Genomic DNA, 27,362 nt, shown 5'->3' with positions numbered 1-27,362 from the left:
TCAATAATGAGCTGATGTCGAGTCCCGTGTCAACCTGCACCCCAGAATCAGCCAACTATTCAGAAGCGCCCAGCACAAAACCTGGAATTCATCCAACGCAGACGAGAATTAATTTCGCTTAATTTCCTTTTTTTTTCTATCTCGCATTACGTTACCCATTTTTATGTTTCTAAACAAAGAAAATAAAATCAAAGTTTTGCTCTAACCGTGCCTAAGAGAGAAGTCAATTTGAATGAATCCCGATTACAGATTAATTGATTTCTCGCGATAACATTGATTCGTAATTCGCGTCATTGAGGAAACCGACAACGGCTGCCATCTATCGAATTTACGAGAAAGTACCAGTGTGGCGGGAAGTTCGTCTATTGGTTAGAAAATGTTCTATACTAGTACTAGTTGCACTTTGCTTTAAGTATTTAAATACAATATTTTTGGATTTTGATTGATTGTTTACCCACAGAGGCACAGACAAAGTTGTGAGTACAAAACCGAAATCTGTAGTTGTTCTACCAATGAGTTATTTAATAAACCCTAAACCAAACGACAACAATAACGGCCAAAACGGCGAGAGAAAACAGTTCCAGTCTCATAGCTCAGGAATAAGGAAGAATAGAGAAACATTTTCCCCTACCTTTAAGCCTGGGAAATACAGCCAGGCATCCATCCACAAAGTGCTTCATCCATCTGCTGAAGAGTTGAATCCACCAGGAGGGAAAGCAAAAGGGTGTCCTCGTGAATACAGCCACACCTCACATGGGTGTACACGAGGATATTAAAAGGGGAAGAACTCGAACGACATCAGAAGATTCTCTAATCCGAAATGGGGTGCTGTTTATCTAAACAAAAACAAAAATTTGTTAAGAAAAATATTGTCAGAAATAATATGTATTACGAACAAGTTGAAAATGAAACAGGGTAAACCCTAATTTTAAATTAAGACAAGAATAAAAGGTTTCCATGTGACACATTGAATTCATGCAAGTAATGCATCAATACAAATGTTTAGCAGCCTAGCAGGTCACAGGTAATAAAAGTTACGAAAATCATACCCAAGCGATAAGGGCTTGTTGCTGGTGACAGGTCAATATACCAGCACAAACACAACTTGAAATTCCTGTGGATATGATGGCTGGCTCTGGCCTCAAATCTGCAATAAAGAAAAGGTTGTTAAGTGATGGTGAACAAACTGTGCACATATGCATCAACAAGTGGCTTACGTGACTATTGACTAATGCTAAGCAGTCTGAACTAACATTTCAAAAACTTGGATCAGGTTCTATTTTCTCTTCTATCTCTTCATTGTTTTGATCTCTTTTATTTTAAACTCAGACTATGGTTTCATTTCCCTGCTAAACAGTGTGGAGCTTGGCCATTAAGCGATTCTAAATTGATAGCCACTTGACAAGTGATGAGTTAACACGACGACCACTTGTAATTTTATTTGTTGTGCAAATTCCGTGAAGCAACATGCACACTTTCAAATAATAGTGATCGTTCCTATTTCTTTGTGTATGGTGTAACGGCTGTAACCTACATCTTTTCTCTTTTTCGAAATTTGTAATAAATCAAGGAGACAGCAGACGACACTATAATTAGCAATACTTAACATATCGATTGAAATCATTAAAAATCGATTCCCCCTAAATTCAAACCGCTCCAAATTCAATTTCACAAGCGCTCCGACAGCCCGCTGATCATCTCACCAAGTTTTAATTAGCCACCATTTCTTCTATTTGTCTTGAGCTAATTGTTGATTTTGCACATCTCACGTGACGGATTTCTAAAACTGACAACATCGACAGAAATAAAACATCCATAATTTAAAAAACCAAAAACAGTTTCCGTACAGCGTACAATTATTAAGCAATGAGTAAACAACGCTTACAATGCTTTCATGAAGACTCAAAGTAATACGGAGGCATCACGTAAAAAAGCGTTTACGGACGTGTACATCGAGCGTACATCTTTGGCATACGAGAAATTAAGACTAGCCGAAATCAAATTAAAGTATAAATTTCTGAAAGAATAGAGAAACTGAAAAGACGAGTTTGAATTTCATACTGATGTCGTTTAACGTTGGTCGTCACTCTTGGTTGGAGTAAAACAGATTTCTTTTGTTTTTCTATACGGAGCGTTCAGCGTAACGGCACGGTCAACTCTGCAGAACGTTGAAACAACTCGATTTCGTCGACGATACCAAAGAAGCACAGGGAGATCCCTTTCTTATTGATTTGATGACCGACTCCATTAACAAATCGTTGGAATTGTCTTTTACTAGAAATTGGATGGATAAAATCAGCGATAGGTCTACTAATAATTGTTTGTTTTATTAGTTTTTTTAATTATTTTTTACTTTTTTATTCCTGACTATTATTTGCACGATATACGAGAAGAGACTTTGGCTACTTTTCTGTATTTTCTTATATTGGTTCAAGAACCCTCTGAGTTTTAACTGGAAAGCAGGCTATATGGAAAGTGTGGCCAAATTCCCGGCGAATTCCAATGAACACGGAAGCGACTTGCAATGGAGGAGGCGTTACAAACGCAGAACAAAAATTGGCGATAACATTAAAGTTTTAAAAGGAATTCGTAGCCAGACAGCTAGCTCGAGTCTATTCTCAATCATCAAGGGGAGTCAAACTCGGCCGTATAGCATTTCTCTCCAATACGTTCACATCTTGATAACTAAACGAAAGAATGGCGACTGTTGGAACCAATAAGTTACAAGTTTTAAAAGTGATTCAAAAATAGGTTATAGGTTGAAAGACCATTTAGAATAAGATTTCGCTAGTTCACTGTAGAGACAATTACAGTCGAACGAAATGAAAATTCTGTGTCCTAACGAATAGGAAATTAAGAGAAAAAAAGGATGGGTCAAATAAGCGAAACACTTTTATAAAAAATGAAACGTTTACAAATTGAGTAGCGCAGTTCTACGTCACAATTAAAAGTCTGATGCTGCAAAGTTTGCCAAATTGTAGGGATATAGTATTTCTTAGTTTTCGTTTTTCTTTTCATAGTTGCAGTTCCAACCGAGAATGACGTCAACTGGAGTGAGCTTGTTGCTCCGGCCCCCATGGGCATCGCCGTCATGAGCCAACTGTTGATTTGCGCATCTCGAGTGACGGATTTCCAAATCGACAAGATCGACAGAGAGGCGATCCCTTTACTGAAACATCCGGACAGTTTCCGCACAACTCTGGGTGCCAATCGCCAACGACGCTTACAATGCTTTCAAGAAGGCGCATACCAACATGGAAAAGATTCAGCTACATGTGGCCCAGGTGCCTCATTACGTCAAAGACTGCGTCAAAATAATCACATCCAACAATAAAATCGCTATAGAGAAGTTCGTGCCCAGACGTCTGGAATGCATCAAACAAGCAGCTGACGGCGGACAAAAACTGTCAGCGGAAGTCTCTCAAGCTTTTGACTTAATGGGGCAGTTAAACCCACAAGTTCTGTTAGCCATTACGACCAGCCAAGGAGCAAAAGAGAAGGAGATTCAAGCTGCGATCAAGGCATATAATGCGGAGGCCAAAAAAAGTCGAGAACAGCGACAGGTGATAGAAAGACAAATAAAAATTTTACAAAAGGAATTGGAAGATTACAAGCAATTGACAAACGAAATACAACACTTGGCGGAAGAATTCCAACGTTCACGAAATCTTCCGAATTTGGATTTCGTTTCTTAGGAAAGAAAAATTTGAAACTATGAAAGAACGGTAGAAGAGGCCAGAGAGCGTCTGGAACAAGCCAGGGAACAAGCTGCAAAGCAAACCGAAGAGGAGATGGGAAAAATTGAAAAGGAGTTCACTGAGAGTTTAAAAAATATGCACATCGACTTTGAAAAATCATCAGTGCAGATGGAATGATCCAAATCTTAAAAGACCTGCAAAACGGAACGAAAGTGCTAAGCAAGTTGCAGTAAAATTGGGCTGGCATGACCCTCTACTTCTACTCTCTACCCTCTACATCATGTTCAACGAGGACAGCGCACAGACTATCCTTGAAATAGAAAATGCGCGTTGATCATTAGGCCCGGATAAAAGGACAATTCAGAATTAATGCTGAATAACAAAGAATGTATAGTAACTATTAGTTTGTATTCTATATGCTGATATATAAATACATCCATAGCATCATCAAACATGTATTCATTTGCCATTAAAAGTATGCCATTTCAAATCAACTGATTATGAAATGTTGATCTGAAAATTCAAACCAGCACAGCACCATAACTTTAAAAAAGAAAGTCGTAACCTGCATGTCCTGCAAGAAAGTCGTAACTTTGCTGCTTTACGAAAACTCGAAACCAATAAAAGAATATAATAGCGAGTCTATATCACCGGGTTTATTAAATGTCACTTCTATACACCAATGCTAAGCAGGGTATTGGACGACAAAGTTTAGTCTAGTCATCACCAATGCTGCTGATCAGCAATAATGATACAGCAGTGAGAAAGAGTGATGGATAAGTGTCTATTATAGTGCGGTAAGAAAGTAGACAAAATAATGAGATAAAGTTGCGGTTAAAGTATAAACATATAGAGCCCATATAAAAAGTCTGCAGGAGAGAGATCAAAAAGTCGTAGACATGCATTTCTTCCTGCTCAAAACACAAGAGAGCAAGGATGGAATAAGCTCAAACAAATTCTTGGTATATAATGGCTGGCTGCTCGTTTCTTTAAGCGATTCGTGGAAACTAGTACGGCACGGAAGTTGTCAACAAACGTCGGTGAAGAAATAGAAAGGCTTATAGGCAGGAATAGAGGAAGTCAATTCGAATGAATCCCGATTATAGGCAAATTGATTTAGACTCACGATAACATTGATTCGTAATTCGCGTCATTAAAGGAAACCGACAACGGCTGCCATCTAGCGAATTGACGAGCAAGTGCAAGTGTGGCGGCAAGTTCGTCTTGGATAGAAAATGTTCTAGTTGCACTTTGCTTCAAGTGTGGAAAGTTTTACTATTTTTGGATTTAATTGTTTACTCCACAGACAAGGTTGTGAGTACAAAACCGATCCTGATCTGCAGTTGTTCTATAAATGAGTTAATGAATGAACCCTAACCCTGACTGAGGCAACAAAAAACGACAAAACACAGTTCCAGTGTCATAGCTCAGGAATAGTCGTATTCCATACTATGTTACGATTTACGATCAGCGCCATCCAAAAAGTAAGAAGGGAAGAACAGAGACATAGACACGGGTGCTCCGGTGCTGTCTATCTAAACAAAAACAAAAAATTTGTTAAGAAAAATATTGTCAGACATACTAGATGTATTAAGAACAAGTTGAAAATGAGACAGGGTAAACCCTAATTTTTAATAAAGATAAGAATAAAAGGTTTCCATGCGATACATTGCATTCATGCAAGTCATGCATCATTAGAAATGTCTAGCAGGTCCTCTCGAAAGAGACTAAAGTCGCTCTAGACAACAATTACAGAAGCTGTTAGATGAGTTGCTATAACAAAAAAATTACAGAAATGATACGCGTTAGTGTGAAGTAACGGGTGAAAATGGTGTAGATCATTTTCAAATGGAAAAAAAGATAAAAACTGTCCCTACAACGCAAAATATTTTTTAAAATTTGTATCTTATGACTATGCTAATCAAATTTATTATAAAAAACGAATTGATTGTATTGCTTCTTTTCGGTTACATTTCTCGAAAAGACAACCCAACAGTTAAATGTTAAGAAAATTAATTTGGAGTTTCTTTTGAGGAAAAAGACACCTGTTATTCATGTGTTAATATGACCGAGTTATCGATGAATAACTGAGTTAATCTATTTTAAAATAGGCAAAGATAATAAAGGTGGCAACAAAGCAGCCTAAGTACCCATGACTATGTACTATAGATAAAAGCAATAAGATAAAAGAACTTTTGTCACTAGATAAAATTTACAAGTGATGTAGGTGCTGTTATATATCTCGCATCAAATAACCACACCCTTCAGTTGAGCGAAAGTAGACCTACATTTAAAAGTTTTTGGCAAATTAATTCATTTGCTAGCATGTTGACCTTTGATCGTCAAAAGGTTTTAGGTGTGGGATTCTCTGGTACTGTTTTCGAAGGGGTTTGGGGTAAAACCAAAGTAGCCGTCAAACGAATTTTGATTAAGGACGCTGCAAGCAACGAACAAGAAGAGAAGGCCCTCAAAATGTTACATCATGAAAACGTCATCAAATTATTTCACGTGGAAAAGGACCTAGACTTCAGGTATTTAAAAAAATCAAATAGTTTTGGAATTATCATTTCAAAACTTTTCAAAAATAAATTTTGTTTATAGAAGTTTCGCCCTTGAATTGTGTGATGCCTCTTTGGACCAACTATTTCTCAAAAAAGACGACCCGAAAAAATACCGCGGTCCAATGCCACCAGAAACTGAAGTTCTTCTTCAATTGGCTAAAGGACTCGAGTACATTCATCAAATGGGATTAGTCCATCGCGACATCAAGCCACAGAACGTTCTCATTTGGGAGAATCCAAACAAAAACCAGGTTTTGATGAAATGGGCTGATTTCGGTTTCAGTAAACTTGTCAACGAAAGGGGTTCTTTCTCCATGAGCAGTGTGAGAGGAACATACGATTATTCCGCACCGGAAATATTAAAATTACTGGACGAGGTCAGTTCTACTGGAAACGAAGTTCAGAAAAGAGGAACAGTCAAGAGTGATGTATTTGCAGAAGGACTCGTCTTTGGCTACTTCATTTCAGGAGGGATTCATCCATTTGGCACCACAAGTCATCAAATTCAAACCAACTTACGATCAAATGAACCAGTCAATCTTCCCAGTAAGTTGAGCGAAAAACCAATAATTGTGAATATCAATATAATTTTTGTTGAACTCCAATTTCTGTTTTCGTATAGAAACGAGGGAAATTTGTAATATAATCACATCAGAAATGTTAGAAAAAGATCCAAAAAATCGAATTACTTCGTCTGATGTTGTTAATCGACTCACCCAAATTAACCTGAAGGTGAGGAAAAAAAAAAAATTCACGAAAAGGTTTTCTAAACTATTATTATGCATTAACCTGTTTTGCCCTTTAAGAATTCACAGATGTTTACGTTACTAGCGGAAGGAAACCCAATCATGGAAGAAATCGGAAAACTGATACAAGAAGGTGCGGATGTCAATGCCAAAGATGAAAATGGATTGACACCACTATTACGCTTAGCAGAAAGCGAAAAGATAAGTGAAAATTTGGTAGAAATATTTAGTCTCTTGATCAAACACGGAGCCAACGTCAATTCACTTGACAGCAACGGCGAAAATGCTCTCCTTTTATGGTGCAAAAATCGTAAACAACATAAAAACAAAAGATTTTTGGCAATCCTCAATCTCTTCGTTGAAAAGGGGATCAATATCAATTGCAAAAACATATACGGAAATAATGCTCTCACCTTAGTGTGCACTTTTTATGAAAACGAAAATTTAATTGACATTGCACGTGTTTTAATTGAAAATGGAATCGATATCAATTGCGAAGGCATATTCGGAAATAATGCTCTAATGGAATTGTGCGCATTTTATGAAAACGAAAATTTAATTGACATTACTCGACTTTTCATTGAAAATGGGATCAATGTCAATTTGAAAAACAAATATGGAGGTAATGCTCTCAATTCATTGTGCAGAAATTATAGAAACGAAAATTTAATCGAAATTACTCGACTTTTAATTGAAAATGGGATCGATATCAATTGCAAAAACATACTCGGAGATAATGCTCTCACCTTATTGTGCGAAAATTATAAAAACGAAAATTTAATTGACATTATTCGACTTTTCATTGAAAATGGGATCGACATCAATTTCAAAAACGAAGACGGATATAATGCTCTCACTTTATTGTGCAATTATTATAAAAACGAAAATATAATCGACGTTATAACATTATTAATCAAAAGTGGATTCGAAGTGACTGAGGAAACGCGTGACTACTTCCAGAGAAATTATAAAGAAACAAATCGCACTCAAGTCTTGCAATTACTTCATGTTTAACAAAATCCAGATTAACCAGCAAACTATAACGAATGGCCGCCAGTTGATTAGAGTAGAAGAAGGTATCGATTACGTAGCGGATTGCGGGATTGGTACTTGAAAACAGAAGATATGGAAGATACGGATTTATTGCGCAGACGACTGGATAGAATTTAAAAAAGCGGGTGACGACGGAGTAACAATTTCAAAACAAGTGCTTTTGACAAATTGGGTCAGCTGATTCGACAAGTGACGTAAGAATCACTTTAAGAAGAAAAATACAGTATCACGGACACTCGGACAGGAAAGGAGAGAATTGAAGAAACGATCAAGAACAAATTGGGGCCAAAAAGAGAGAGGAAAAACAGTTTCAGCGGGAAACTGAAAAAGCGGAAGGAAATCTTAGCGAAAGAAGAAAAGATTTGGATGACAAAAGCAAATCCAAGTTGGGTGTTTGGATTTCATTTTTTTTTGCCATGAGCCTACAGAAGAATCGCTTGAATATGCCCGCGTAAATGTTAAAAGAGGCCGAAAAGAAATTGAAGAACATCAGGGAAAAAGCAGAGAAAAACGACACCAAAGACATTCAAAAGTGGCAAGACAAGTGAGTAGAATTAAAGACCAAAACTTGGACCATCAAACCGAACAACCTCCGACCCATCAAGATGACATTCGTGTTCTGGGGTTATTGCGTTTGAGCCTGAATCTTTATTTCAATCAGATAAGAAACATCCGAAATGGAAACGATTGGCATCAAACGTTCCGAGTCCCATGTCGTCCTCCCCTGGAATTGGACAAACATCCAGACACTCAACTTCAACACCAACCTGGAACCCTTGAAGATTATGGCTTAGATTTAGATACGGTTTATGTTTCTTCGCGCGCGTTCAATTCAATTTTTATGATTCTTTACTTCATTGAAAATAAAATAAAATCATTTTTGCTTTAACATGAATTCAAATGATTTAATATGTATGATCTGCATCGATTTTGCGTTTTTTTTTAGCGGGGGAGAATGGGGGGAGGGCGTGGCCTGTTCTGCAAAATGCAGCGAGTTGCTTTAAGCGATTCGTGGAAGATTGCAGGAAGCAAAACGTCGGTGAAAACTGAAAATAGTTGGCAGGAATAGTGGTGAAGACAAGTACAGTAGGGTTCAAGCAGTTAAGTATTCAACAACCTATAATCGAAAGGGTTTTCTGTTTATCCTGAGGAGAATCGGCCTGGGAGACATGACGTCTGCTGATCTTACTAGCGGTAATTTACAACTACAAAAACGTATTAGAGTATTGCCTAGAGGCAAGTCGCATGAATTAGAAGATACAACAAATTTCACTTCGAGAGTTATGTTTAAGCTGCGATTAAATTTTTAATCGTCAAAGAGTTTGAACTTTTGATGTGAAATTTCTCATTTCGAGTCCTTAAATAACAGGTAAATGTAAAAGGGGTTGACTCATAACAGGGCACTGTCATTTTACTTCTTCCCATGGAACAAGAACATTAAAAGTCCAGTCACTTTTTACTATGCTTATCAAAGTTAATTTAAAAAAAAAGTGCATTGTAGCATTACTAACTGACTTTTCCGCCGAAAGAGTTGAGGAGAATGCAATTGAAGAATTGAACAAGTCCCATCAAATGACGTTAGAATTCTGCGCCAAGATGCATCACTCCGCCAAAGTTTTCGACAAGTACATCATGAAGGGCATATTATTTGAAATACAACCAATGCTTTATATTCCTAGCGGTGAGATTGAGGAAGCTCAAATGAGGTGGCAATCGTCTTGGGAGGAAGCGTCTAATGGCATTAAGGAAATGTTAAAAAAGGACGCAACACTATAGGAATAGAAATACTTAAATTCTAGCATTAGGAAATGCCAATAATTAGCTGGTTTCCAGTCCCATTTCGGCCCTTCGGAATCGGCCAACCATAAGCCAACCCGGAGACGCTCAACACAAACTTTGTCCACAGCAGACGAGAATAAGATTTTTGCTTACATTTCCTACTTTAATTTTCTTACATGTCGTTTTCCATTTCTTATGATTAACAAAGACAATAAAATCAGTTTTGTTCTAACATGAATTCTATGAACTGCATCGATGTTTGTACATGTACAGGGGATACTTTACGTTCCATTAATAGCCATCAGTACTACCTATACTGTCACGCATCAAACGGTATAGATAATTGATTACGAGCTTAAGCAAAGATGTAGACCGAAAAACACTTCAAACAAAACAGATAAGCGTTGAATTGTCTAACCTGATCATTCCGATTAAGCCTCTCAGCAGTTTGAAGAACACAAAGAACACAGCAGTTTGAAGAAGAACTTTGTCGTGAACTTGTCCGACCGCGGCCGGATCGTCAACTTGACGGGATCCAAACCGAACGTGACTGCTCAGGGCGGTGAAGATCTCAGGTCCCTTATTCTGCATTCGAAGAGTAAAGAAACTGTCAAAAGACCCTGCAAAGATGAGTCACATCCATCCGATTCCTTGACGGGGTCCAATCTGAAAGTGACTTTTTTCTATACACCGCACGCGTGACTTTTGCGCCGGATAACGTGACTGCAGAAGGCAGGACGTCAACGCCCAAAATGCTCGAGAAACCGAAGGTGATTGTCGAGGTAGTCCAGGACCTCGGGTCATTTTTATACTTGCGGCGAAAAGGAAAATCTCGGCACGCTAACAAACCGCCAGAATATCTCTCTGTACCCGTATAAAGTAATGGACACAATTGAGTTTTTAATCGGGCGTTAATAACCTATTACGTCTTACTTTACGGGGAAGTTTCATTGGATTCGATTAGGAGGTTAAATGAGTTTGGATTGGCGTCGCGGATAATTTATCGGAGACTAATAGGATTTGGAGAAGGCTTTAGCTGATTGAGTTTTAGTTTGAAAAATTTGCATTTTTTTTTTATTTCTAAAGCGTCATAAAGGATGACTGTACATAAAAGAGAATTCATGAAATAAAATCACCACACATGTTGTCTAATTCATTGCCGTTAAATTATTATGTCAACTGTTTCAGCAGCGATAAAAGATATAAACGTATTAACAGTTTTAAATGGATTGCACGCTGGTTACAATGTCAGAATTCAAATACAAAATTTTTTTATTTTATTTAACATTGCAGAGTTAAGCGATTTAAAAATAGACAAAGATAATAAAGGTGGCTACAAAACAGCCTAATATTGATGGATCCCATGGCTATGTGCTTATCAAGTTATCAAAATCAGATAAAAGTAGTTGTATCACTAGTTTAGATTTACAAGTGCTGTAGGTACTGTTGTTGAGCTTGATACAGTTGAGCGAAAGCAGACCCTTATTTAAATGTTTTAGGCAAGTTAATTCATTTGTTAGCATGCTGACTTTTGATCGTCAAAATGTTTTAGGGGTAGGAGGCTTTGGTACTGTTTATCAAGGGGTTTGGGGTAAAACTAAAGTGGCCGTCAAACGAATTTTGATTAAGGACGCTGCAAGCAACGAACAAGAAGAGAAGGCCCTCAAATTGTTGGATCATCCCAACGTCATCAAATTATTTCACGTGGAAGAGGACCAAGACTTCAAGTATTTAAAAAATCAAACATTTTTCAAATAAGAATTCTTTAACAAAATTTTCGAAAATAAATTTTGTTTTTAGATTTTTCGCTCTTGAATTGTGTGATAACTCGTTAGATAGACTGTTTCTCAATGAAAATGACCCGAAAAAATACAGCGGCCCAATGCCACCAGAAACAGAAGTTCTTCTTCAGTTGGCTAAAGGACTCGAGTACATTCATCAAATGGGATTAGTCCATCGTGACATCAAGCCAGAGAATGTGCTCATCAGCTTGGATTCTACAACCCAACGAGTGATGATGAAGTGGGCGGATTTTGGTTTCAGTAAACAAGTCAACGAAAGGGGTTCTTTCACAATGAGCGGAGTGAGGGGAACATACGATTATTTCGCACCGGAAATATTGAAATTACTGGACGAGGAAAGTTCTAGGGAAAACGAAGTTCAGAACAGAGGAACAGTCAAGAGCGATGTATTCGCAGAAGGACTCGTCTTTGGCTATTTCATTTCGGGAGGAGTTCATCCCTTTGGTTCCTCAAGTTATGAAATTGGAAAGAACGTACGAACCAACAAACCAGCCAATCTTCCCAGTAAGTTGAGTCAAAGCCTATTACAAAAATTATTCGGTATAGAAACCGACAATATTCGTAATACAATCACAAGAATGTTAGAAAAAGAACCAAAAAATCGAATTACTTCATCTGATGTCGTTAATCGACTCTTATCCCATCTTATCCCAAAGGTAAGACAAAAGTTTCACGAAAACGTTTTCTCAACTATTGTTCTGCATTAACAAGTTTTTTTTCTTTCAGAATTCACAGCAGATGTTCATTTTAATTGCAAAGGGGAACCCAAGCGTGGAAGAAATCGGAAAACTGATTCAAGAAGGTGTGGACCTCAACGTCAAAGACCCAAATGGATCGACACCACTATTGCGCTTAGCACAAAGCGAAAAGATAAGTGAACATTTGGTAGAAATATTTAGTCTCTTGATCCAACAAGGAGCCAACGTCAATTCACTTGACAGCAACGGCGAAAATGCTCTCCTGTTGTGGTGCAAAAATCGTATACGATTTAAACAACATCGAAACAAAAGTTTTTTGGCAATTATCAATCTCTTCGTTGAAAATGGGATCGATGTCAATTGCAAAACCAGATACGGACATAACGCTCTCACCTTACTGTGCAAACATTATGAAAACGAAAATCTAATTGACATTATTCGACTTTTAATTGAAAATGGAATCGATGTCAATTTCAAAGCAATATACGGAGATAATGCTCTTACCATATTGTGCGCAAATTATAAGAACGAAAATCTAATTGACATTGCTCGACTTTTCATTGAAAAGGGGATCGATGTCAACTGCAAAAACTGTTTCGGAGAAAATGCTCTCACCTTATTGTACAGAGAGTACAAAAATGGAAATTTAATTGACATTATAAAATTTTTAATCAAGAGTGGATTCAAAGTGACTGAAGAAACGAGGGACTTCTTCCAGAGATATTATAAAGAAACAAATCGCACTGAAGTCTTGCAATTACTTCATGTTTAAACAACATCCAGATTAACCAGGAAATTATAACGAATTGTGTCTGAATAACGTTGGGTACTGTGTTTTTAATTTTTTGGCAATTTGTAATACACTGCCATGTCATTTAGTATTCATTTTGTCGTACAAATTTGTTTTTGTATAAAGTTTTCCCCCTTAGAACGCGGTAAACAAAAAGTTGTAACCCATTAAACTCCAGCATATTTTAAACTAAATAAGCAGCTTTATTCTACCTCATTATTAACCAATCACACAATACAAAATATGATTTTAATGAGTCTTGACAACATTCTGTTTGTTCCAGTCGGTTCCAGTAATTCTTCAATTTGTCTTATTGCAGCCTCTTAAAAAGAAATGATGAAACGCCTGCACTAATACCCTATTTCTGTATTTTGTTGGTTTCGAATCTTTCGTATAGTCATGGACAACCCAATCATCGCCATCTTTCCTATTAGCCTCTTTTATTTATTTTGGTAATAATAATAAAAGAATCAAAAACCTGGCGGCCGTGTACTTTCGACGGTTGAACCAATTATTGATTGACAGACACGACACTCTCCGACTGATGGCAACAGCTTTCAAAAGAGGAGAAAAGTGCGGGCACAACTCTCCCGCGTTCTTCGGCGTCGAAATGGAGCGGGCGGATCATTGGATAACTCTTCTCGGTACCTCTCTCCTTCTTCCTTATATCTTTCACTCCTTGCGCTTCATGTTCCCTGACATATTTCCTGATACCCCCTAGAACTTCAGAACGCCTATGAATAGCAAGAGAGCGGGCGGGTCGATTTGAGTATAGAGAAGATTTGCAGTGCCCGTATGAAGTAATGGGCACAACTGAGTTTTCACTCAGGCGATAACCCCCTTTTCTTCCCCAAAGCATCATATAAGGCATGACTGATGTATCTAAAATAAAAATCATAAAATAAAAACACCGCACTTGTTATCTAATTCATCGCTGTTATGGTTTTCTGCCAACTTTTCCAAATCGAAGCAGCGGGTTGCTTTATTAAGCGATTCGCGGAAGAAAAGTGCTGCACGGTAATTGCCAAACGTCGGTGAAAAATAGAAAGGCTTTTTAACAAGAATTCAGCGTCGTATAGTCGTCAAGATAAGCGCTCCACCTTCAACCAAATACGATCAAAAAGAAGCCTATACATTCTTCATTCTTTATCTATACGTTGACTGAGGAGAAGATGGCTTCTGCAAATCTAACCAGCCGTAAGTTAATACAACTTCAAAACTAAAAACGAAATCAAATTTTGTACTGGGTTAAATTTATTTTAATTTTAATTTCATTTACAATTGTAATAGTTGCAGCCAACGTCGATCTCAGAAAAGATGAAATCGATGACGATGAAATCTTATTAGCCAACATTAGTGAGATTCATGCTACGGCTCTCAAGTATATTTCTGCAATAAAAGAGCTGGCTAATTCGGCACTTCGAGTGCCTGATTTCAAAATTGACCAGATCGACAAGGAGGACATCCCATCAATTAAACAGCCGGGGAGTTTCCGCACAACTTTGATGCAAATTTACGACGAATCCACCTCAATCTTTGCAAAAGCGCACGTAAACATGTACAAGATTGAGATGAAGATGGAAGAGGTGACTGATAACGTGACGGATTGCAAGGGATACTTGAAAACAGAAGAAAAGGATTTATTACGCAGACGACTGGATAAAATCAAACAAGCGGCTGACGATGTGGCAGCACTTTTAAAAGAAGTTTGCGATGCTTTTCATTCATTTGGGAATCTAATTCAACAGGTAATCGAAGCCCTAATGAAAAGCGAGCACGTCATTACGAAGACTATTACGGACAAGATTGAGGGGATGATTGAGGAAGCGATTAAAAGCGAAGAAGAAGCCAAACAGAAAAAGGAAGACGAGTTCCAGCAGGAAATTGAACAAGCGGAAAGAAATGTGAGAGAAAAAAGGAGATACTGGGAAGACACTTGGAAATCCAAGTTGGGTGCTTGGCTGGCGTTTCTCGTCCACGAGTTCCAAGAAGAATCGCTTGAACATGCCCGTCAAATGTTGGACGAAGCCAAAAACGAATTGAAGAGAACCAAAGAAAAGTCCTCAGCCCGTAATAGAGACAAAATCTCAAATGAAATAATTCAAATCAGTTGGAAAGATGTGCGAGTTGATGTGAAGAAAACTTTAGACGGGAATGAAACGCTTGCAATCCTTGAAGGTGATTTGAAATACATCGTGCAGTTACATATTGCATGTTTGTGCATGCATCGTCATTTTGATACAACAAGAATTTATTTTGACGTGGTGACATGTTCAAGGATAACTGACTTTTCAGCCGAAATTGAAAATGTGGAGAGTAATGCCATTCCAATTGACGAAATGGAAGAGTCACTTCAACTGACATTAAAATCCTGCGCCAAGACGCAGCACTCCGCTAAAATGTACGTTCAAGTTAGCGACAATCATCTGCTTGAAGATGAAGCGTCTAATGACATTAAGAAAATGATTAAGACCGCCAAAGGCGATCTATGTTAAATGGAGAGAAAAGTCCCAGATGGAAACGATTGACAAATGTCAATAATTAACTTCGTTTCACTATCGACCTGCCCTCCGGAATTGGCCAAGACGCTCAAGACAAACCTGAAACTGTTGAAGATTTTCACTTAGATTTAGTTACGATTAATGGTTTTATTATTTTTAAACTTTCTTTTGAGAATAAAAATCAAATCATTTTCGCTCTAACATGAATTTTAGTTCCCTGATCTGCAACGATTTTGCGTGTCTCTGGAGGGTGCTTCGCCTATTCTGCAAAATACAACAGTACTGAAGTTGTCGACAAACGTTGGTTTAAAATAGAAAGTTGGCAGGATTCGTCGCGAAGACTAGTAAAGGTAGTGTTCAAGCAGTCAAGTATTCAACAACCTATAATCGAAAAGGGTTTTCTGTTTATCCTGAGGAGAATCGTCCTGGAAGACATGGCCTCTGCTGATCTAACCAGCGGTAATTTACAACTACAAAAAAGTTTTAGAGAATTGCCTAGAGGCAAGTCACATAAGATATCAAATCATTTCACTTCCAGAAGTTCAGTAAAGGTTGTGATTTGATTTCTTTTGTTTTTCACGAGATAATTAAAGAAGACTGGCGGATTATTTTCACCGCCGTTGTATGAATGACGTACTTTTTTGTCGTATTTTGTTCTCTCTTTATTCTGTGATTGGCGTGTGTGGTACTTTTCCTTGATCCACCAACGTTGGACTTTCTACAATCATACCGAATTAAAATGTCTCCCAATTTGATTTGAATGTTGACAGTTGCAGCCAACGCCAATCATGAAATCGATGACATAACCGACATTAGAGAAACTCATGCTACGGCACTCAAGTGCACTTCTCTCTTAATGGATCTGGTCATTTGGGCGCCTGATTTCACAATCGACCAGACACTCAACACAAACCTGGAACTCTTGTCCAACGCAGAAGAGAATTATTTTCGCTTAGATTTCCTTTTTTCCTTAATTCCATTTTTAAGATTCTAAACGAAGAAAATAAAATCAGTTTTGCTCTAAAGCGAATTTTAATTTCTTGATCTGCTTCAATTTCTGTTGTAAGTCGCCAAAGAAAAAGGTCACATTGTCTATGAAAAGATGATTTGATTGAATCCAGATCAAAGATGTTTTTTTTTCGCAGTTTTCGCTCGTTTCACAATTCAGGTAATTTAGGAAACCAACAGCGGCTGCCATCTATCGAATTTACAAGGAATTGCCGGTGTGGCGGCAAGTCCTTCTTGGTTCAAAAGAAAATTCACAAAATTGATTAGAAAAATGTCTAGTTTCGTTTGAAGGGTTTGAAAGTTCACAAATTTTAGAATACGGTTGTTTACCCACAGACAAAGCTGAGATTACTAAACCGAGCCTGGACTGTAGTCGTTCTATAAATAAATTATTTAATAAACCCTAATCCTGACTGAGGCAACAGTAAACGGCTAGAAAAAACAGCTTCAGTCTCATAGCTCAGTGAATAATCGTACTCAGTACAATGTTACGATTTGCAATCAACGCCACCCAAAAGTCAGAAAGGAAGAATAGACATTTTCTCCTACCTTTCAGCCTGGGAAATACAGCCAGGCTTCCATACACAAAGTGCTCTGTCTGCTGAAGATTTGAATCCACCAGGAAGGAAAGCAAAAGAGTGTCCTCGTGAATACAGCCACACCTCACATGGGAGTACACGAGGACAGAGAAGATTTTGAGAAAGAGCTCCAACAGAAGTTTCTCCAATCCAAAACGGGATGATGTTTATCTGAAAAAAAAATTCAAGATAAACAATATGTATTAAGAACATTAAGTTGAAAATGAAACAGTGGGTAAACCCACATTTTAAATAAAGAGAAGAATTAAAGGTTTCCATGTGACACTGCATTCACACAAGTCTTGCATCATTAAAATGGTAGCAGGTCACAGATTGATAACAGTAACGAAAATAATTACCCAAGCGATGAGGGATTTTTGCTGGTGACTGGTCAATAGCAACAGAAGCAAAACTTGAATTTCCTGTGGATATGATGGCTGTCTCTGGCCTGGAATCTGCAAAATAGAAATAAAGGTTATGAAGTGCAAACTAACTGCTCGTGCATAAATAAGGGGCTTACATGATCAATGCTAAGCAGGAACTACACATTTCTCATACTTTAATCAGGTTTAACTCTTCTATTTTAAGCTCCCATGGTTTTATTTGCCTGCTATACAGCATGCAGCTTGTCCATTAAGCGATTCTAATAATAGATACGACCAGATGAGTTGACACGACGACCACATTTTGTAATAATATTTCTGGTGCAATTTTTCGTGCAGCCTCAAGCCTGATTGTCTGATTTTGTTGCGGATTGAGTTGAGCAGACGAAAATCTTATGAATATGGTTTTGATTTGATTAGAACAGAGTTGCCAGCGAAATACTATTACAATACAAATTTTAGATTTTTAATAAAATGCCGAAAATGCTAAAATAATAAATAATCGACTGGGATTCTAAGGGAACATTTCAAAGGATACAAACAGGAACAGATGGAAAATTTCAACGGGGTTTTCAGTAGGATTTATTCGAAGAAAAGAAGAATCCTTCAGGAACAATTATAATTAAATATTCGATAATCTCATGACATTTGTGCATTCAAATTTTGGATACACTGAATTGAATTGACTCTGCTTGAATGTTGAAAACAAGTACGGAGAAAACGACCTTCTAAAATTGACTGACTGTCCATTATCAGAAGGACGGTTTGATTGGAATAGTAAAACATCAACATCGACGGCACCGACATTAATTACAAAAATTAAATACGACACTAACAACCTGCATTATAGTTGTGCGAGTACTATTCCCACGAAAATTTAATCGAAGTCATTCAACTTTTGATTAAAAAAGAGATTTGAATCAATTGCATTCAAATCTGATTGGCGGACTTATAGACAGGAATGAAGCATTTTTGCGGGGGGGGGGGGAGGGGGGCTTCGCCAATTCTGCAAAATACTGTTAAGCGATTCGTGGAAGATGCAGTACGGAAGTTGTCAACAAACGTTGGTACAAAATAGAAAGTTGACAGGAATCGTCGCGATGATAAGTACAGTAATATCCAGGCAGTCAAGTATTCAACAACGTCATCGAAAATTTGGTTGTTTAAACAAGTCATGGCCTCTGCAGCAGATCTAGCCAGCGGTAAGTTACAATTTTAAAAGCGTTTTAAAGAATTGCCCAGGCAAGTCACATAATTTAGAAAATGAATTTCACTTTTTGTCGTATTTTTTCTTGTTTGATTCTTTGAATGTGAGTGTGGTACTTTCTTCGATCCACTAATGTTGGACTCGCTACAATTATACCGAATTAAAATGTCGTTCAATTTTATTTGAATATTGACAGTTGCAGCCAACGCCGATTATGAATTCGATATTACCAACATCAGAGAGTTGAATTTTACGGCACTCAAGTGCATTTCTTTCTTGACGAATCTGGCATCGGCGCCTGATTTCCCAATCGACCAGATGGACAAAAAAGACATGCCGTTAATTAAACATCCGCATTTCTGCACAACTATGTGGCAAATCTCCATCGAATGCTTCTCAGCCCGCTCGAAAGCGCACAGTAACATGCAATGCATCCAGTACAGGATGGAAAAGGTTCCTTTAGATGTGGAGTACGTGAAAAGTAAATGGAAGGACGTGAACGTGAAGAATTTTTTGCGCAATCTCGTGGAGAAAATGACAAAATTAGTTGAAGAAGGAGCCAACCTAACACAAGAAGCTTGTGATTCTTTTGATCGATTGATTCAGCTGATTAACCAAGTCACTGCAGCCTGCAAGGCAAGTAAGAAACGTGAAAAGGAGAATCTAACAGACAGGATTACCAACAGAAAGAAGGAAATGGAGGAAACGATTAAGAGTAAAGTTGAAGCCAAAATAAAAAAGGACAACGGTTTGCAGCAGGAAATTGAAAGGGCGGAAAGAAATCTATGCGAAAAAATTAAATACTTGGATGACATCAGCAAATCCAAGTTGCATGTTTGCATGGCATTTCTCAGGATATTTGGGCACCAAGATTGTGTTGGGTACGCCTGGCAAATGTTAGAAGAGGCCGAAAAGAGATTGAAGAAAACCAAAGAAGAAGCAGAGAAAAAATACAAACGGTCCAACGAAGACATTCAAGAGTGGCAAGACAAGCAAGTTGAATTAAACAAAACGTTGGATCAAATTGAGAAACTTCCAACCCACGAAAATGATATTCGTGTTCTCGAGTTGTTGCGTGACAATTGTTTGGGCATGAATCGTTACTTTAATCAGATGAGAAACTACGTTACTGATGTAACACTTCCAAGACTCACTGAATTTTCAGCCAAAGTCGAGAATGCAGAAAGTAATGCCATTCCAATTGACGAACTGGAAGAGTCCCTTCGACTGACGTTGGAATCCTGCGCCAAGACGCATCACTTGGCTAAAATGTACTTCCAATGCAAGACACATCTGCGTGACGATGAAACGTCTGTTGACATTAAGGAACTGTTTAATGAGGCCACCGAAGGTGATATTGTAAATGTAGGAAAAATGTGAGCGCATCCCATATGGAAATGGTTGCCTAATGCCCATCCGAGTCCTGTGTCGCCCTACCCTGAAAACACAAACCTGGAACTCTTGTCCAACGCAGACGTAAAGACGAAAATTAATTTCACATCAATTTCCTTTTTATCTGATCACATTTCGTTCAATTCCATTTTTGTGATTCTAAACAAAGAAAATAAAATCAAAGTTTTACTCTAACACAAATTTAATTTCTTGATCTGCTTCAATTTTCCTATTTGGCCGCTAAATAAAAATGACAATTTGTCGTATGAAACGATGCGAAACAAAACGATGATTTGAATGAATCCAGATCAAAGATGGATACTTTTCTCCCGATTCATACGAATCAGGTAACGACGAGCAAAAGCTGATGGCCAATTTCAATTCCAAGAATAAATTTCGACAGGTATTGGTTTGATTAATTCTTATTCTGATTAATACTTCTTTGATCGCATCGAATCTGAGTGTCACAACTTTTTGAGTGGGCTATGGGTAAGCTGGGCGTTATTAAATAATTCCACTCGGGGGGTGGGTTTGATTATTATGGAGACAGGTATATATAATATAAAGAGTCGCGCAATAAAAACTTTAAAAAAAGGAGGATAGGTGAGAAAAATGTTCGTCTTATTACCACTTCAACTCGTGTCAATTTTTCTTTTGTTTCTTTCTTACCCATCCCGTCATACACAATCCGACAATACCCCATAAAAGTGTATAGAACAATTTCTGGGGAAGTTTTTTTTTGCACGACGCACTGTATATGTCACGGTCGTTCATTTGTGGTCGTCATTCTATCAAGATTAGCAAAGCAGTGTACTCTGAAAGCCTCCATTTTCCATCCATCGTCCACGTGTCTTACTGAGCAGAAAATGGCCTCGACTAATCTAACCAGCGGTAAGTTACAACTTGAAAAACTTATTAGAGAATAGCCTAGACTATCATAAATTAGAAGTAAATTAGTTTACTTCCAGCAGTTTGATTAAGGCTGTCATTTTATCGTGAGAAATTAATTTAAGTGGGACCATTGATGATTATCACTTCATTTTTTCCCCTGGAAAAGATTAGTAGATGTTGCAATTCAAAATCTGGTCACTAAACTATTTTACTGGCGATATTCCATCACATTTTTAAGAAGAGAAATGCAACAGTTGTGATTTAAGTTAAATGAACATTAATATTCTACTAGTTTTCAAATTATTCTTAACTGGGCTATTTTCACCTTAGCTTTAAATGTACAGGTTAGAGTTTTTTGCCTTATTCTGTGCCTCGTTTGTGTGGCACTAACCCATGATCCATTGAGGTTTGATTGGCATCGTCCCTACTAACGAAATTATGACAATGTAACTTGTTTGTTAAATGAAGACAGCTAAATACCGTTCATATCGTCCGTATGTAAATATTTAAAAAATTGCTTGCTTAGCTTATTTGCGCTTATTTGATAGATTACTCTGGATAGAACCAAAGAGGCTACTATTTCAAATAAATTATTGGGATAAGAAAGCATGAATTTTAATTTTCTTTGCAAACTTTATTCTAATTCTCAGTTTTATTTGAATTTTTATAGCTATGCAGTCGACGCTGAACTCGGAATGAAATTATTGCTCCGACCCCCATGGGCATCGCTTTTGACGTCCAACTAATCATATCCGCATCTCAGCTGTCTGATGTCGGAATTGACCAGATCGACAGAGAGGCCATCACTTTATTAAAACACCCCGACAGTTTCTGCACAACCTTGACGCAAATTGCAGAAGAAGGTTTATCAGCCTCCAAGAAAGCGCATGGTAACATGCAACGCATCCAGTACAAGATGGAACGGGTTTTAACAGAAGTGAAGAATTGCATGGAACACACAAGGAGAAGTGAACCCGTGGAGGAAGACGACCCCAAAAAATTATTGCTCAAACTCCTGGAGAGAATAAAAAAAGCTGCCACAAAAGGAGACAAACTAATCCAAGAAGTTTGCGATGTTTTCGATGCCATGGTGAAGCTGGTAGGCCAAGTAATATGTGCTATTACAGCAAGCAAACGTGCCAAAAAGATGGACATAAAGAAGATTGAGAACCAAAACGAGGAAAAGATTAAGGATTTGGAACGAGTGGAAGCAGACGCCGAAAAGAAAATGGAAGATAAGATTGAAAAGGAAGTAGAAGAATGTAAAGCAAATCTCCAGGAGAAGGCGGAATACATGGACGCGATACGCGAAAGTAATTTCATTGATTTGCTCCATATGGTAGGCATGCAGGGCAAAAAAAAAGCCTTGAGATTTGCCACCCAGATGGAACAAGAGGCCGAACAGCTATTGGAGAAAGAAAAGAAAGAAGCAGAAGAAGAAAAACAGAAAATTAAGAAAGAATCAGGAGAAAAGAAAGAAGAATTCGCTAAAATGCGGGCTGATGCCAGATTTTCCTTCGATTCAAAAGATGAGTTGAAATTGTTGACGAGTGCAATGCAATTTATGGGACATGTGATAGGAAAATTTCAGGAATTGTCAAATCGTTTCTGTGTCGTAAAAAATTACTTTGATCAAGTCACTTTGCCAAGACTGGAAGAACAAAAAGATTCTGCCAGTATCGAAGTCTTCATTCAACGACAGTTGCAATTCTGTCAAAACATCTCCTACACCGCTCAAATGTACGTCCGAGTATCGGACAAGTACATGATGAAGAGCACCACTCATGTGCCGTTAGAGCTCACTCTTGCTCTCGGTGAGCATGAAGAAAACAGACAATCATAATCTCGGACAGCATGTGAAGAAATGGCAGTAAGAAAAGATGTAAATGGATGACAATACTTCAATCATCGAGATGCTCAACATAAACCCAGATCTCTTGTTCAGCACGCACTGGAAAGATTTTCGCTCAAATTTCTCATTGTCTGTGTGTTTTCTATAACTGATGTGTCCAACGCAAACGAAAAGATTTTCGCTTACTATTTTTCTTTTCTTTTCTTTTGAATTATCTGTTTTCAAGCCTATTTGTGTAATTCTAAACTTCCTTGAAAAGAAAACAATCATTTATACATTTATACTCTATACAATGAATTTTGAATTTTCATTCTTTGATCTCTACCTAATAAGTTTGATTTTGGGGGGGAGGAGAGGCTTACTCTGAAAAAATGGTAATAGCGGGTTCAGGTGATTCGTGGAAGATGCAGCTTGTTGTCAAACGTCGATGCAATGCCGATGAAATAGGGATAGGGAGGCTTATTCTCAGAAATTCAGCGTCCTGTAGTCGCGACGATAAGTACAATAGCGTACCGTACATTAGTATTCAGTCGAGCCTCAACAAGCTAATCGAAGAGAAGAAGATATGGCCTCTGCAAATCTAACCAGCGGTAAGTTACAACTTCAAAACTTATTAAAGAATTGCCTAAATAGGCAAGTCATTCAAAACAAAAGATAAAACAATTTGCACTTTAAATTTTGTTAAGGCTGTGATTTATTTATTTATCTTGAAAGTCAAAACAGTTTGAACTTTTGATGATGATATTCTCATTTGTAGTCCTTAAATAACAGGGAAATGTAAAAAGGGTCGACAAATATAACAACTACGGAGCACTGTCATTTTGATTCTTCCCATAAAACAACAACATTAAAAATCCAGTCACTTTACTATTTGATAATAAATTCCATTTACTTTGTAAGGAGAATAGCACTTTAGCAACAGTAAAACGCAATACTATTTGATCTTAATTGAAAAAAAGTAAAGTGAACTATTTTTAATTTCAATGTTCAAACGACAAATGTGCTAATCTTGATCTTGATTCTTTCTGTGAATTGTTTGTGCGGTACTTTTCCTCGATCCACAAACCTGCACAAACGTTGGACATTTTCCTAGTAAAAAACCGTTGGCCCAACTTTCCTACCGAGAATTGTACGGTACTCTACGTGCGTATTCTAACCAGACGTAGACACAGCCTCGCTAAATGAATAGAGTCTTGATGCAAATATTTAAAATAAATTGCAAGCTTTAATTATTGAGTGAATTAATTACTTATAAGAAATGTTATAAATAATTAAATCAATTAATTGGTTTAAGTTCAAATTTAATTAAATGATATGTCATAATTCCCAGTTTTTTTTTTAATTGACAGTTGCAGCCAACGCCGACTGGATTGAGCTTCTTGCTCCGGCCCCCGTGGGAGTGGCCATCGTGAGTCAACTCTTGATCTACGCATCTCGATTGACGAGTGATTTCGCATTCGTCCAGCACAGCGATGACAAAGAGCGGTTCAATTTAATCAAAGACCCGGACAGTTTCCGCACAACTTTGTGGCAAATCGCCAAAGAATCGTACGAAGCCTTCGCCAAAGCTCACAACAATATGGAGAACTTTCTGTTGCAGATGAGCCAAGTCCCTGGCTACGCCAAAGATTGCGTAATGTACGCGGACAGTGTAGACAGAGCAAAATTGAAGACATTATTCGGCAGACGCCTGGCCAAGATCAAAGAAGCGGCCGACGATGGAGCCAGGCTAACCAAGCAAGTCTGTGATAGTTTTGATTTATTGGAGCAGCTGATCAATCAAGTCATTGAATCCTCATCGCTAACCATGAGTCAAATAGAGAAAGAGATTGTCAACGACAAAGTGACGAAGATGGAAGCCAAAGAAAAAGAGAATCGGCTAGCCGAATTACAGCAGGAACTCAAAACATCGAAAGACATTCGCTGTTGGACAGGAACTAGTTATGGAGTTTATGAAAATTCATTCGAACATGACCGGAGCATCAAAAAAGAAGAGCAAATGCAGCAAGAAATCGACCAAATATCGGACGATAGCATTCAACATTTGGACGCCATGCGAGTCGACACGGATAAAACTTTAGAGCAAAATGAAATGCTCCGAACGCTGAAAGAAAGTTTGAATAACCTCGGTCAGTTGCTTGACAAATGGTCGAGCATCCATCGCTTTTTCAATACGATCAGAAATCACTATATGGAGGTAACATTTCCAAGACTGAAGGATTTTTCAACTGATGCCCAAGAAGCTGAGGAGATGCCGTATGATAATTCCGTTTTAATAGATGAATTGGAAAAGTCCCTAGAAAAATCGTTGGAATCCTGCTACGAGACGCATCACTCGGCCGCCAAACTCTACGTCCGAGTCTCAGACAAGCACATCATGAAGAGCATCAATCTCATGCACTCGATGCTTTCCATTCCTCTCAGCGAAGTCGAGGGAGCTCAAATCAAGTTGATGGCATCATGTGAAGAAGCAACTAAAGGCGTTAAGAACATGTACATCGAGGAGAGAGCGGAGTCAACACGAGGAAAAGAAAAGAAAAATTCTAGCACTGGGAAATAGTGAGCTTCTTTCCAGTTTAGTATCGACCTGTCCTCCGGAACTGGCCATCAACCATCCAGACGCGTCCAACATCAAAGTATCAAACCTGGAACTCATGTCAACACAGACGAGAACATTCACTTCTTTTTTTTTGTTTTTTTCTAACATTACGTTTCCCATTAATAAAAAATTGTAAACAAAGATAATAAACTAACCGTGCCTATGGGACAAAGTCAAAAATCAATTTGAGTAAACCCGATTATAGGCAAATTGATTTCCCACGATAAAACTGATTCGTAATTCAGGTGATTGAGAAAACCGACAACGGCCGCCATCTATCGAATTGACGAGCAAGTGCAAGTGTGGCGGCAAATCCTGCTTGATTAGAATAGAAATAAAAAACGTTCTAGTTGCACTTTGCTTCAAGTGTAGAAAGTTTAACTATTTTTGGATTTAATTGTTTACTCCACAGACAAGGTTGTGAGTAAAAAACCAAACCTGATCTGATATTGTTCGATAAATGAGTTAATGAATTAACCCTAACCCTGACTGAGACAACAGAAAAAGCCAAAGAAAAACAGTTCCAGTCTCATAGCTCAGGAATAATCGTATTCCGTACTATGTTACGATTTACTTTCAAAGCCACCCAAAAGTCACAAAGGAAGAATAGACATTTTTGCCTACCTTTCAGCCTGGGAAATACGGCCAGGCATCCATCCACAAGTGCTCGATCCATTCGCTGGAAAGTTGAATCCACCAGGAGGGAAAAAGAGTGTCCTCATGAATACACCCACACCTCACATGGGAGTACACGAGGACAGAGAAGATTTTGAGAAAGAGCTCAAACAACAGAAGTCTTTTCAATCCAATATGGGATGATGTTTATCTGAAAATAAAATAATGAATGAGTTATACATATTTGACAGAAACAACAAGTATTACGAACAAGTTGAAAAGTGAGACAGCGTGTAAACCATAATTTTTAATTAAGATAAGAATAAAAGGTTTCCATGTTACACATTGCATTCGTGAAGTAATGCATCAATAGAAATTTTTAGCAGGTCACAGGTAATAAAAGTTACGAAAATCATACCCAAGCAATGAGGGCTTGTTGCTGGTGACAGGTCAATATACCAGCACAAGCACAACTTGAAATTCCTGTGGATATGATGGCTGGCTCTGGCCTCAAATCTGCGATAAAGAAAAGGTTATGAAGTGATGGTGAACAAACTGTGCTCATATGCATCAACAAGTGGCTTACGTAACTATTGACTAATGATAAGTAGTCTGAACTGACATTTCAAAAACTTGGATCAGGTTCTATTTTCTCTTAGCTATCTCTTCTATTTTAAACTCAGACTATGATTTTATTTACCTGCTATAAAACAGCACGCTTTGGTCATTAAGCGATTCTAAAAATAGACACGTGATGAGTTAACACGACCACATTTTTTAAATTTTATTTGTTGTGCAATTTTTCGTGCAGCCACATGCACATTTTCAAATAATAATGATCGTTCCTTTCTTCCTTTGTAAAGTGAAGACCTTCATCGTTCGTCTCGTCTTTTCAAAATACGTAAGACGACAGCAGACGACACTACAATTAGTAATTCTTAACATATCGATTGAAATCATTAAAAATCGATTCCCCTTAAATTCAAATCGCTCCAAATTCAATTTCATAAACGCTCCGACAGCCCGCTGATCATCGCACCAAGTTTTATTTAGCCACCATTCTTCTATTTGTCTTGAGCCAATTTTTTATTTTGCACATCTTACATGACAGATTTCAAAACTGACAATATCGACAGAAAAGACATCCATTTTTAAAGTAAAAAAAACCGAACAGTTTCCGTACAACTATTGTGCAAAAAACGCTTACAA

At 37.8% G+C, this 27,362-nt stretch overlaps 5 protein-coding genes across 13 annotated transcripts in view; 3 read left to right on the top strand and 2 right to left on the bottom strand.

Annotated features, from left to right (window-relative positions):
• Window positions 1-27,362, top strand: part of LOC124315050 (lysine-specific demethylase 4C-like) — a 291,933-nt gene that overhangs the window by 146,971 nt on the left and 117,600 nt on the right. The gene's annotated exons all lie outside the window — the stretch shown is intronic.
• Window positions 1-27,362, bottom strand: part of LOC124317895 — an 81,989-nt gene that overhangs the window by 29,362 nt on the left and 25,265 nt on the right. The gene's annotated exons all lie outside the window — the stretch shown is intronic.
• LOC124318139 lies at window positions 8-17,948 on the bottom strand. Its single transcript, XM_046782812.1, has 5 exons — window positions 17,773-17,948; window positions 17,574-17,669; window positions 17,186-17,385; window positions 632-836; window positions 8-81 (listed from the first exon to the last, which is right to left on the bottom strand). Exons 1-4 carry the CDS (start codon window positions 17,833-17,835, stop codon window positions 833-835), a joined length of 363 nt encoding a protein of 120 aa, XP_046638768.1. The 5' UTR covers window positions 17,836-17,948; the 3' UTR covers window positions 8-81; window positions 632-832.
• On the top strand, window positions 20,860-23,229 carry LOC124315872. Its single transcript, XM_046781594.1, has 2 exons — window positions 20,860-21,087; window positions 21,758-23,229. The coding sequence occupies exon 2, from the start codon at window positions 21,806-21,808 to the stop codon at window positions 22,928-22,930; it is 1,125 nt and encodes a 374-aa protein (XP_046637550.1). The 5' UTR covers window positions 20,860-21,087; window positions 21,758-21,805; the 3' UTR covers window positions 22,931-23,229.
• On the top strand, window positions 23,453-25,628 carry LOC124315591. The gene is made up of 2 exons (XM_046781368.1): window positions 23,453-23,529; window positions 24,289-25,628. Exons 1-2 carry the CDS (start codon window positions 23,505-23,507, stop codon window positions 25,497-25,499), a joined length of 1,236 nt encoding a protein of 411 aa, XP_046637324.1. The 5' UTR covers window positions 23,453-23,504; the 3' UTR covers window positions 25,500-25,628.

The sequence above is a fragment of the Daphnia pulicaria genome, chromosome 1, assembly GCF_021234035.1.
Source record: "Daphnia pulicaria isolate SC F1-1A chromosome 1, SC_F0-13Bv2, whole genome shotgun sequence".
Classification (NCBI taxonomy): Eukaryota; Metazoa; Arthropoda; class Branchiopoda; order Diplostraca; family Daphniidae; genus Daphnia; species Daphnia pulicaria.
The sequence above is the reverse complement of the archived record's forward strand: the minus strand, read 5'-3'. Positions and strand labels throughout refer to the sequence as shown.

What these genes read in the sequence shown, in the direction of transcription:
- LOC124315591 (XM_046781368.1), top strand. Translation starts at nt 23,505, where the DNA reads ATGGCCTCTGCAAATCTAACCAGCG. An exon ending in CTCTGCAAATCTAACCAGCG is followed by an intron (nt 23,530 to 24,288) that starts GTAAGTTACAAC and finishes TTTAATTGACAG; the next exon opens with TTGCAGCCAACGCCGACTGG.
- LOC124318139 (XM_046782812.1), bottom strand. Translation starts at nt 17,835, where the DNA reads ATGCTGTATAGCAGGCAAATAAAACCATGGGAGCTTAAAATAGAAGAG. An exon ending in AAGAGTTAAACCTGATTAAA is followed by an intron (nt 17,670 to 17,772) that starts GTATGAGAAATG and finishes TCTATTTTGCAG; the next exon opens with ATTCCAGGCCAGAGACAGCC. An exon ending in AAAAATCCCTCATCGCTTGG is followed by an intron (nt 17,386 to 17,573) that starts GTAATTATTTTC and finishes TTTTTTTTTCAG; the next exon opens with ATAAACATCATCCCGTTTTG.
- LOC124315872 (XM_046781594.1), top strand. Translation starts at nt 21,806, where the DNA reads ATGGGCATCGCTTTTGACGTCCAACTAATCATATCCGCATCTCAGCTG.